The sequence below is a fragment of the Miniopterus schreibersii genome (assembly GCF_964146895.1).
Source record: "Miniopterus schreibersii genome assembly, chromosome: 12".
NCBI lineage: Eukaryota > Metazoa > Chordata > Mammalia > Chiroptera > Miniopteridae > Miniopterus > Miniopterus schreibersii.
The window spans coordinates 26711981-26725054 of record NC_138112.1 but is presented as its reverse complement, the minus strand read 5'-3'; the positions used below and the strand labels follow the sequence as shown (position 1 = coordinate 26725054).

At 37.7% G+C, this 13074-nt stretch overlaps 1 protein-coding gene across 2 annotated transcripts in view; it reads left to right on the top strand.

The window, feature by feature from the left end:
• The first annotated feature begins 3585 nt into the window (after positions 1 to 3585).
• The window catches only part of HIKESHI (heat shock protein nuclear import factor hikeshi), a 30166-nt gene continuing 20677 nt past the window's right edge, over positions 3586 to 13074 (top strand). Inside the window, exons 1-2 of one of the 2 annotated variants that reach the window (XM_081152883.1) lie at positions 3586 to 3812; positions 7150 to 7387. In XM_081152883.1, the coding sequence (XP_081009009.1) occupies positions 3783 to 3812; positions 7150 to 7387 (268 nt within the window). In that variant the 5' untranslated portion in view covers positions 3586 to 3782. The remainder of the gene's footprint in view (positions 3813 to 7149; positions 7388 to 13074) is intronic. The other variant, XM_081152885.1, reaches the window with a different exon arrangement.

The following is a 13074-nucleotide window of genomic DNA, read 5'->3' as shown; positions in this document are numbered from 1 at the left end:
GGTTAAGGAAGTCCCATTCTATTCACAGTTCATTAAATGTTTTTTGATCATGAAAAGGTATTTGTTGGATTTTTACATGATCCTTAAGAAGTGACCCTCCTTCCCTATGGATGAATTAGTAAAAGATAGCTCTCTCTTCATGGATGATATAGAAAAAGATATATCCCACCTTCAAGCAGATGTTTCAGAAAAAGTCACTACGCCTTCTGGTGGACACAGTCCCACATTGGTGTGTTTGACTTGGTGAGCCAAGTGCTCCTCTCTCACCTGGGTACCATTATTCAGGGCCTAATTTGTATATGATGGTCTTGCCATACAATCACTTTTTTCAGTACTTGGGGCCTCTTCTATTCAGAAATTTTTTCCAGAGATTTCATGTCAATGGGTGAGGTGTGGACAAGAGACAGATATAAAATTTAACATAGATTTTAACCCATCAATCTGTTTTCAGTCTACTGCCATACCTCTGCCTTCTGTGACCCCTGGTATCTCCAATTTCTGAGTTTCTCTGGTATTTATTCTCTTTCTGTATAGGTACCCGAGTTCGACCTTCCTCTGTTGTGTTAAGTCACTTGTGTGTGTTTTTTCTATTCAATTTCCATTGATAACTTTGAGACTTGGAGTTTTAAATATCTTCTAGCTCAAAGAAGATGGGGGTTGTGCTTCTATTTCCTGTTCTCCTTGTTTTGGAAAGGAAAAGTTACCTTAGAAGAAGAAAAGAAATATTTCTGCTCTCTTGAAATCAGAATTCAATGCCTTCATTCTAGAAGTGTGGAAACCTAATACTCAAAATGATAAAATAAATTTCTTCATCCCTAGGCTAGTTAATGAAAGAGCTAAAACCAATTCAGCACTATAAGATTTTAGCAATGGTTAAAATAGAAATGTGAATGGGAGAATTCACTATCACATGTCTGTGTGTTATTTCAGAGAGCTCTGATTATTGAAAAGATTTTTTTCCCTTTGAAACATTTTTCTTCACTTTCATACATTGTATCTAGTCCTTCCCTCTCTAGAATACTAAACTCACTGCCTCTAATTGGTTGGCTAACCTAGAATTAGATAGTTCACCAGTAAAATGGAGAAAAAAACCTCAAATCTCACATCACAAAAACTGGGACAATTAATAAATAGCAACTGTAGTTTATAAAAAAATTTTTTCCTAGGCTAGTCAGCTCTCAATCCATCAAATAAGACTGCTGTATAAGAGAAGGAATGACTAATTTCACGTAGGTCAAGGAAAGCCTTCTGAAGGTAATATTTGAGTCAGTTGGGTGGATATGTAAGAAATTGCCAAGTGACTACTACAGATAGATAAAACAAGTTGCATAAGCAGAGAAAGGTTGAAAAGTATGTGTTGCTCAGAGAATAAAAAATATGGTTAGGGTATATAAAGGAGAAAAATAACCTGGAGCCCCTCCCAGGTTCCTCCTTCACTCTTACTACTGTTATATTCACAACACTTGTGACCCCAGATGTGTGTGGGTTTTTCCCATACTAAGCAATTCTGTTACACCAGCTGGATGTTCTATAATTTAACTCAATTCTAACACTATCTACCTGGAGACAGCATAGGATGTCACAGTTTAAGGGGTCAGTCCCACGAGACTGTCCGCCACTTCAGATGCCAACTGCAAGTAGTAGGTCCCCAGGTTATCCACAACCTCTGTCCAACAGGGCTACGAATGAGAGGTTCCCATGACCTCCTCCTGCTTGAATCTGATTATTTACTAGAACAGCTTATAGAACTCAGGGAAACACTTACTTACATTTACCAGTTTATTAAAGGACACAGATGATTAGCCAGATGAAGAGATACATAGGGGCAGGTCTGGGAGGGTCCCAAGTGCAGGAGCTTCTGTCCTTTTGGAGTTGAGGTGCATCACCCTTCTGGTTCATGGATGTGTTGACCAACCAGGAGTCTCTCCAAACCCCATACAACTGGGATATTTATGGAGGCTTCCTTACATAGGCATGATCAATTAACTCCATTTCCAGCCTCTCTCCTCTCTCTGGAAAATGGCGGGGGGGTGGGGGTGGGGGGGGGTGGGGTACTGAAAATTTTAAGCTTCTATTCATGGCTTGGTCTTTTGGTGACCAGATTCCATCTAGGATCCATCCAGGAGACCACCCAGAGCCACCACATTAGGACAAAAGATGCTCCTAGTGGTCTTATCATTAGGAATTTACAAGAGTTTCAGGAATCCTGTGTTAGGAACAGGGACAGAGACCTATATATTTATTTCTTATTATTTCACAGAGTACAAGGTAGGTACTAAGACCTGGAAAATTAGTCAGGAAAGGTAATAATGTTAAGTGCTAATAGTTTATTAAGCTATATTCTGGCTACTATTTCATACTTTACACGTAAAAACCTTCATAACAACCTTATGATATGGATACTATTATTACTGCATTTTACAGATGGGGAAACGGAGGCATGGAAGTATTAGGTTAACTCACCTAAGATTATACAGCTAATATATGACAGAGATGGGCTCTGAATTTAGGCAGTTTGTTCCTCATGAAATGGTCTCATCATGAATGGCCTCTTTATTCTGAAGGCTCTGGGACTTAAGTGGAAGGTTGGAGACATGGGTGGAAAGATCATCTATCTTTTCATCTTTGGCTTGGCTATCTCAAAGGAGTATTTGAGATACGATAGGTGGTCCACGGTTACAGAGGCAGAGCGGAGGCCAGAGGCCTGTTCCAGACACTGATCCTCATATAACCTGGGGCTGGGAGCACAGACAGGCTGATGGCTAAGCTGAGACCCTCCCAGAGAGGATATCCTACCTTCCCATACAAGAGGAAAGGGAATTGAGCTCAGAAAGGGAGAACGAGAACTGATGGCAATCAGTACTTGATGCCAGTGGTTTTGGTTACTGTTTATTTCCTATGAACTTTCTCTGAAAACGCATATAAAAAATAAGACATTTTACAATAAAACTCCCATTAAGTAAGTACTGTTGAGCTCCATTTTAAGTGTTTTGTGTACATATTAATTCATTTAATGCTCACAGCAACCCGAGGAGAGAGGCACAATTATTATTATTTTAGAAATGGGGGCAATTAAAGCCCAAATATATAACTTGCTTACCGTTTTACAGCAAATAAGTAGGGGAGCTAGGCTAAGCTGGAAATAGCTACAAAAAAGGTGTCAATAAGTACAAAACAACTGGTTAAAAATTAGTACTGAGCTATTGCGTAGCACAAAGAATCCCGATTTGGATCAGAACTTGGATAAGGCTTCAGTACTTAAGTGTTGTGTAAAGACTTGGGGCTGGTCACTCTGGGCAATTTCCTCGCCAGCAAAATGCAGATAATAATGCCTACCTTACGGGGTTTTTGTAAGGATCTAGTAAAGTGATGGCTGTCAAAGCGCACCGTGAGAACCATCTCCCCTAGGCGCTGGATTCGGAAATTTGAGGTCCCGACCATCCATCCCAACAGGTAAAAACTCCGGGCTCCCTTCCCGGAAGCCCGCGCAGAGCCCTCTGGGACTTGTAGTCTTGTATGGGCTCGGACCCGCCTTTCTCTCTTAATTGGGCGGCTGGGTGTACGCCCCGGAAGTACTTGTCAACTGAGCGGCGCGCTGGTTAGGAAGGGTGGGTCAGAGGTCGCGGGGCAGAAGGCGTTCCTTCAGCTACACAGCCGCTATGTAGCTTCGGGGCGGCGTCCTCTCGCACGTTCTGGAAGGTGCTTGGGTTCCACTGGCTTAGCAGCCCCGGGACTTCTAGTTCTCGGCTTCGGGTCCTCGCCGGCTGAGCGGAGCCGCCGCCATGTTTGGCTGCTTGGTGGCTGGGAGGCTGGTGAGGATCGGGCCGCGTGGGATCAGGCGAGGGTGGACACTCAGGACGAGGCTCCGGAAAGGGGAGGTGCTCGGGTTCGAGAAGTGCGGGGAAAACCCCTCCCGTCTACTTTCTGGCTGAGGGTGTGGAGTGGAGAGTGGGACACTGGGTGTACGTCCTGCTTCGCCCCAGCTCTTCACAGGCGGAGCCGTCACACACTTGCTGCGGTTTATCGACTGCAGTTCATACTGGGGAACGCTCGCCTTTTTCCCCTTTCTGTCATTTTAACCTATTTGGCGCTTATTTGGCAACACAAACTTCAACCCTCACAACTTGTGAGATGGTTATTACCATCCGATCCTTTTGCAGTTGAGGCAGTATAAGCACTCGCCTAAGCTCATAGAGCGAGTTAGATGTAAATTTGGCATTTGAATCCAGTCCGTAGCGTCCTGTTTATCAAAGATTAAGGTGCTCGGGCAGTGTTTATCTGCTGGGCCCTTTTGGAAGGTAATTGTAAGTTGGCCGATAGACACGCCTAAAACTTAGTGTGAGCCAAATCAGAGAGGATTGTGGAAAGATGTGAGCAGCGAGATTCCTATTGGTCAGGAGAGATGATAACCTCGCTTGCCGGAGGATTAGGATGAAAGGAGACCCGCGCCTGACATTGTTCAGGAATAATCTGGAAGGTGTATTTTGCTTGCCTCCTTAGAAACCACTTAGAGATTCATTTCAGACCTGCCTCCTTTCACGTGGAGTTCTTTTCCTTACCTTTTCCTCTCTGCTTTGTTAAATGTTGTAACCCCTTTGTTGAATGTTAAGTTTTTCATAATGTATTGTATTCTGTACACAATTCTAAGGAATCACAAAGATAAACTGGAGACGACTGGCCTCAGAAAGTTTTTTGTCTGTCTCTTCAATGATTGGGAGGCCTCTTTTGGTGATGGTGGTAATTGGTAATACTAGTGAGACAACTTTGGGTTGTCCCTGCTCTTGATGGGAAAAAGGAAAGGACAAACCTGGGATGAGCCCTTGGACTCGGATGAATAAGTGTCATTGAGTGACTGAAAAAAAAGTGTTTTCTTAAAGAGTAAAAAGGCCATATGAAATCCATGTCTCTCTTATGTCTTAAACTAATTTGGAAGGAAATTTAATTATAGAATACGTGTGTGTTTACCTAACACCACTGTAACGAATATCCAGTAGCTGTTCCTTCAAGACGATTTTTTTTGGGGGGGGGGTGTTGACTCTTTAATTCTGGAGTGTTAGAACACGTTAATCAAAATGAAGGATGAATAGACCTAGCAACACCTCAAAACAACTACGTTATTTTCTTATTAGAAAAATTCACTTATCTAAAGTTATAAACTCAGTTTTCATTCCTTGAAAAATAAATTTTGAATAAAAGAGATAACGCCCTGGTTGGTGTGGCTCCATTGGTTGGGTGTTGTCCTGTGCACCAAAAGGTTGCCAGTTTAATTCCCCATCGGGGCACAAGCCTAGGTTGAGGGCTTGATCCCAGGTAGGAGGAGTGCTGGAAGCAGTGGATGGGTGTTTCTCCCTCTCCTTCTCTCTCTAAAAATAAAAAAAGTTGTTTTTAAAGAATAAAATAGGTGCATTTTTTTCTTTCTTTTTTTTTTAAAAATATGTTTTTATTGATTTCAGAGAGGAAGGGAGAGGGAGAGATAGAAAGATCAATGATGAGAGAATCCTTGATGGGCTATCTTCTGCTTGCTCCCTACGGGGGACTGAACCCACAACCCTGGCATGTGCCCTGACCAGGAATCCAACTGTGACCTCTTGGTTCATGGGTGGATGCTCAACCGCTGAGCCACACCTGCTGGGCTCAGGAACACTATTTCAACTTGGCTTTTTTAAACAGTCAAATCATCCTAGCCCTGGCCCCCCATAGCTCAGTTGGTTAGAATTTCCTTCTAGTACACCAAGGTTGTGGGTTCAATCTCTGGTCAGGGCACATACAAGAATCAACCAATGGGTGCATAAATAAGTGGAAAAACAGATTGATGTTTCTCTCTCAAGTCAATAAATAAAAAATTAAAATAGTCAAATCACCAACAAAAATACAAAAATGGCACTAAATAGACTGAAAAGAACACTTGTTTACAGTGTGAGAGCTGAAAGGACGGTGTAGTTTTGTTCCACAGCTCAGAACATGTGCATCAGGCAACTCAAGTTTTTTGCTGCTTTGAAAGTACAAGGAATAGTGATTTTGGGGTTATAAATATATTTTAATGAGTAGGCAAACTAGCAAGTTTGGAATCTGCAAATAATGAGTGACTAAATACTTCTGAATTGCTTATCCATTTTAATTACTTGAGGTTCTTTTTTAAAAAAATTTTATTGATTGATTGATTTTAGAAAGAGGAAAGGAGAGAGAGAGAGAGAAACATCAATTTGTTGTTCCACTTATTTATTTATTTATTGGTCGATCCTTGTATGTGTGTGATGGGGATTTAACATGCTGAGCAACCTGTCCAGATTTTTAGTAATTAGTTTATGTGTGCCTGGAGCTAATTACCTGAGATTCTTTACCTTCAAATGAGAATATCAAGGTTTGGTGGAGTGTTTTGAACAACCTTTTATTTTTATAATATTCTGAAGCTGTAGTGATTTACTTTTGTTAGTAAAATCCTTTTAGGGGACTTCTGAAATTATTTATATGTTTAAAAGATCACATTAATTAAATCACTTTAAGGCTAAGTATTTTTGGATTCTCTATTTTTTTTAAAAATACTTTAAGTTTTCAATTACAGTTGACATACAATATTATATCAGTTTTAGGTGTATGATATAGTGACACCATATATAGTTATTACAACATTATTGACTGTATTCCCTTTGCTGTACTGTATATCTCATGTTTTAATAGGATTCACTATTAATATTAGTATTCTATCTGATATATTTGGTAATTCCATAATTAAAGTCTCAGATTAACCCAACGTTATACTTGGTATAATGACTGTAATTTACTATACTTGGTATTAGCTTATAGCAATACTATCAGGCAGTGATTTTCAACTGGTGTGTCACAAACTTTTAAAACATGCACTATCTGACTATTTTGTCAGGAGCACTGACCTCTTTTCCCTTAGATTGTCAAATAAGGACAATAGCCCCCACAACAATAGCTGTCTGGTGTGAATGAATCAAAATTATACCTTTTTTTTTTTTTTTTTTTTTTTGGTCAGATTGGCAAAAAATACAGTTTTTGGTATACTGCAGATTTTTACTAATTAGTTTATGTGTGCCATGAGATGAAAAAGGTTGAAAATCGCTGCTATAAGGGTTATAAAAACTCATCAAACTATTGAACTAAGGCGAGTTTCTTATTTTCTAGGTGCAAACAGCTGCACAGCAAGTGGCCGAAGATAAATTTGTTTTTGACTTGCCTGATTATGAAAATATCAACCATGTTGTGGTGTTCATGCTGGGAACAATCCCATTTCCTGAGGGCATGGGAGGATCTGTCTACTTTTCCTATCCTGATTCAAATGGAATGCCAGTGTGGCAACTCCTAGGATTTGTCACAAATGGGAAGCCAAGTGCCATCTTCAAAATTTCAGGTCTTAAATCTGGTAAGAGTGATATATTGAAATAGTTTCATAATTAAACTGTTTTCTTAGATTGCATAACATAGAATATGCGTTTAAAAACATTTCATTATAGCCCTAGCCAGTTTTCTCAGTGGTTAGAGCGTTGGCCCTTGGACTGAAGGGTCCCGGGTTTGATTCTGGCCAAGGGCACGTACCTTGGTTGCAGGCTCAGCCCTGGTCAGGGTGTGTGCTGGATTCAAGCAATCAATGTGTCTCTCTCACATCGATGTCTCTCTCTCTCTCCCCCTCTTCCGCTCTCTCTGAAAAAGCAATGGAAAAAAATATCCTCGGGTGAGGATTAAAAAAACAAAATAAAAACACTTCATTATATTTTTCTGGTTGCTAACGTAATATATAACATTTTTTTGAAAAATTAGGTGATCTGAAACATTTGAAAAATAGCAAGCGAAAGACCTTAGCTACTCGCACTCCCATCCTCTGCTCCTGGAGAAACTATTCACTGTTGTTCTCTTTGTATGGGATTGTAAAGGGATTTTCCTGAATTAGTGGGTATTTTAATAAATAATGAGAGGAATCTTGTCATAATTTGTAATATGCACACCTATGTTTTAAATAAACAGATAAATCAAGTACACTCATATAGGAAATAAAATGAGAGCCATTTTTTTTCTATGAAAGTGTTTGAACTCTTAGATTTGATTACCCCTTCAGTGTTCTTCTATTGGTTGTATTGGTGTTGCAGATTTTAGACCTTACGGGGACGTAATCCTTGCTTTGATGCTTTTGAGTTATTTTGTGGAGAAATGTGAGAATAAAACTAGGTACCATTTACTCCCATTGAATCTTCTGGTTACCTTGAAAATCTAGATGAAAATAGATATGGAAAATTCTTGGAATATAAATATACACTCTCTATGGATTATCTAGGGTCCAAGGGAAAAAATATATTTAGGCAACATATTTATATGTTTAACAAACATTTAGGTATTGTGGGGATTTAAAGATAATGATTAAAGTCTTGCCTGAGATAACTCCCATTCTTATAACAGAAGATAGTTCTGTAGATCAGTAATTAGAAGGGTATAAAGTAATGGCGGGTGTTTGTACAAAGTGCTGAGAGAGAATAGGAAAGAGAGCAATTAACTCTTAAGTAGGTTAGGAAAGGTTTCCTGGAGGAGGTGATATTTAACCTTTTGGGAAGATAAGTAGGAGTTTGTCAGCCCTGTGAGGCATGTTGGGCATTCTTTTCTTGGTGGAGGAAATATGGATATAATGAAAATTTGAAAGCATGATGCACTCCGAATGGCACAGGCAGGGTGTATAAAGGTAGGAATAGGCAGGCATGGATCATGAAAAGCTTTATGTATCACACTGACTCATTTGAATTTAATAGGTCAGCAATTTTTACCATGCTTACTTAGATCACAGACTTATTTGATAATATTATAAAAAGTATGTGTATCGTAATAGAAACACTAAAAATTTTGCAAGTACTCTGAAGCCCATGTGTCTGTCCCCATAAAAAACTCCTGCCCTGGCCCTTGTGGCTCAGTTGGTTCAGTGTCATCCCTTGCACCTAAAGGTTGCTGGTTTGATTCCTGGTTGGGGCACATGCCTGGGTTATGGGCTCGATCCCCAATAGGGGGCATGCAGGAGACTGCCAATCGATAGATTGATGTTTCTCTTTCTCTTTCCCTTCCTCTCTCTCTAAAAATCAATGACAATTTTTTAAAAAACTGCTCCTGTAAGCCTGATATCCTGTAGGTATAAAGGAGCCAATGAATAATTTTGGGCAGGGGAATGATATGATCAAATTCTCTTCTTAGTCTGAGGACTGTGTGAAGAATGAACTGAAGCAGTTCAGCTCAGATTATGGACTGTTAGCTGCTGTTATTTTATGTAGTTGAAATTATAAAGGAAGAAATGGGAGAGAGCAATATTTAAAGCTAAAAATAGTTTAGAATTGATGATGAATGCTAATCTCTAGATTTCAGACCCAGTACAAATCCCTAGACTACTCAGTGAGTGTTCCATGAGATAATTTTCCCTGATCCCTCAGGCAGTTGTCCTTAAAGCCTGATCCCTAATCAGCAGCAGCAGCACTGGCAGTGCCTGGGAACTTATTGAAAATGTGTATTCTTGGTAGGATCCCTGACGTACTGAATCAGAAACTGGGTGGAGTCCAGTTGTCTGTATTTAAATAAGTTTTCTAGGTGTTTGTGTTGCATGCTAAAGTTTGAGAACCACTGCCCTAGGGCACCCACTATATGTAATGAATTAATGCCTCTTTTACATATCACATGGTATTAGTTCTGAACAATCTTTGTGAGAATTAAGAAACTAGTTAATCTCAAATCACTTTTTTGTTCTCTGTGGCTGTGCCTAAAAATACTAAATAGACAGTCTATAAGTAGAAGAGATACAAATAACAAATTCATTACATTCTAGTGAAATTACTGCATATTAAGTATGAAGAGAGTAATAAAGCAACCAGAGAGAAAAGACAAGTCATTTATAACCGAAGAGCAATTAGTTTAGCAGATATACCAAGAACATGAATAAAGGTCAAAAACCAATAGATTACTATCCTCAAAGTGCTGAGGAAAATAAAATAACCCTGAAAACTGTCATTTTAAAATGAAGGAGAAATAAATGTATTTTCAGATGGAGATAAGAGAGTTTACTACTCATAGACCATCACTGAAAGAATTACTAAAGGTAATTGTACTTATGTGAGGAAATTGAACCCAGAATGTAGAAGAGGATGCAAGACACAGTGTTCGCAAAGAAACTGGTAAACGTGTAGACAAATCTGGGCAAGCTGATTTTATAAAACAACACAATAAGTAACTTAAATGCACATAATTAAATACTGTACAGCAAACGGTGCCTGTGACAGGAGGGGTAGTGACCTGAGTTAAAGCTTTTTGAGGTTCTGTTATTTAGAAAGAGTAATAGTACTGTAATTCTGTTAACATTTTAAGGAAAACTAAAATAAAAAAAGAAGGGAAAAGCATAATATATTAAAAACAAAATAAGGTGATGGAAATAATTTCAACTATACCAATTATCAAAATAAATGTAAACAGACTAGACTTACCAGAGAAAAAAACATGGAAACCGTAGGATGGGATTTTTTTTTTTAAAGACAGCAAACAAATAATTATATTGCTCTTTATGAGGAATGGGTCTAAAACATTGTAATATAAGGAATAAAAAAAAAAGCTGCCATAGGTATATTAATCTTAAGAACACTTAGAGTAATGCAAAAGCATTATCAAGGATTAAGGGATTTATTCACTAGGAAGGAGATAATTCACTAGGAAGATTTAAATACTTCTGGGAAAAGGTAAATGTCATGAATTTGTGTGTATATATGATGTAACTTCAACGTAAAAAATACTGGCATGCTAATAAATGGACAACCTTACTAATATTTTAATATACCTCTTGATAATTAACATATCAAGTAGATTATTAGTAAAGAATGAATATTTTAATGAAAGACTTAACAGGCTTGAGCTAATGGACATTTATAGAACTGTGCAACTGATAATTAGATTGTATAGGGTGGGGCAAAAGTAGGGTTATAGTTCATATGGAAAATAATACAATAAATTAATAAATAATAATACAAGAATAAACTCTTTTTCATGTACTGACAACTGTAAACTACTTTTGCCCCACCCTGTATACATTTTTTAAGTACACAGAACACTTACGAAGTATCACCACATGTCAGATCACAAAGCACGCTGCAGCAAACGGCATTCATTACACAACCCACAATGAATGTAATTACAAATCAAAAGATAAAACATTGTGATGTTTAGAAATTTAAAAATATTTAACAGTAATTTATGGGTCATAGAAGAAATGATCATGGGAAATAAACCAAACCAAACAAAAAACGACCACCCCATCACAAATCAAACCGTTTGAATGGAGTTAAGATAGTACTAAAGAGATTGACTTAAATACATATATGTAAAAAGAGAGATTGAAATCAGTGAATTAAGCATTTACCTTAAGCAACCCAAAGAAAGTAGAAGAAAATAATGCTAAGAATAGAAATTAATAACGGAAAACAAAGAAATAACAGAGGAGCTTAATGATAGAAAAATATGACTTGAAAAGACTAATGAGCCACTGAAAATATGTATTGAGGAAAAAGAAGGCACAAATAAAGTTATTAAAAATGTAAAAATTGCCCTGGCTGGTGTGGCTCAGTTGGTTGGATGTTGACCCGAACACTGAAAGGTTGCCAGTTCGATTCCTGGTTGGGGCACATTCCCAGGGTTGCCCCTCCTAGGGGGCTTGCAGGAGGCAGCTGATTTGATGTTTCACTGTAACATTGATGTTTCTCTCTCCCCCCTCCCCCTCTAAAAATCAATAAAAAAATCTTTCAAAAAATACAAAAATGAGGACATGATGGAATTGGTTATTTTTCTAGAAAAATATACTAAAAGCTGACTAAACAATAAATTAAATATCCTGATTAGATATAATATCAATAAAGAAGTTAAAATCAGTAATTAAAATATACCTCTCCCTTCTACAAGCAATTATTAGGCCCAGACAGTTTTATAAAGTTCAGTTAAACATTTATGAAACAAATTGTTCTTATCTTTATAAATTGTCAGAAAAGAGGCAAAGTCACCTAGTCTATATTTTGAAGCTAATAAACCTTCATATCAAAAAGGACAAGGACAATACCAGAGAGGAAATTTGGCCTAAGTCAATTTTACTTATTTTGGATTTTTACATCTATGTACATAAAAAAGTTATAAAGTGAATTCAACAAAATATCTTATTTTAAAAAAATTTTTATTATAGAAAATTTAAGCATGTGCAAAAGCAGACCAGATGGAATATTGAACCCCTCTCTGCTCATCCAGCTTCAAAAATGGCCTACTCATGGTTAATATTATTTTATTTATAGTTCCACACACTTCTTTCTTCTTATGTTATTTGGAAACAGGTTCCAGAATCACAACATGTAATCTGTAAATATAGTATGTGTCTATAAAAGACCAGGTTTTTAAAACACAAAACTATTATATTGTTATCACACCTAAAAACAAACAATAATTCCTTAATATTATTTAATCAGCATTCAGATTTCCAATGGTCTCAGAAGTCTTATTTTTATATATTTTAAAGTTTTTAAATACTTTCAGTCAGCATCTGTGTAAGGTCCTTGCATTGCAATTGGTTGATAGATCTCTCAAGTATTGTTCATAAAAAAGATTTAATGTATTCTCTGTTATCTGTTTTCAGTAAATGAGTTGGATTTAGAGGTTTCATCAGTTTTCATTTTAGTTAATTATTTTTTAATCCTTACCCACGGATATTTTTTTCATTGATTTTTAGAGGGAGTGAAAGAGAGAGATAGAAAAACATCAGTGTGAGAGAGACACGTTGATTGGTTGGTTGCCTCTTACATGCACCCTGACTGGGGCCGGGAATTGAGCCTGCAATTGAGGTATTTGTCCCTGGAACCGAATCCAGGACCCTTTAGTCTGTGGGCCCATGCTCTAACCACTAAGCCAAACCGGCTAGGGCTAATCAATGGTTTTTTTAAAAGAATTATGAAATTATGGATATGTGTGTGTATTTATTTATATTGATGTGTTCTAACCATTGGTACACTATCAAGATCCATTGGACCTAATTTTCATTTTTCAGTTTATTTTTTAGACAGATAT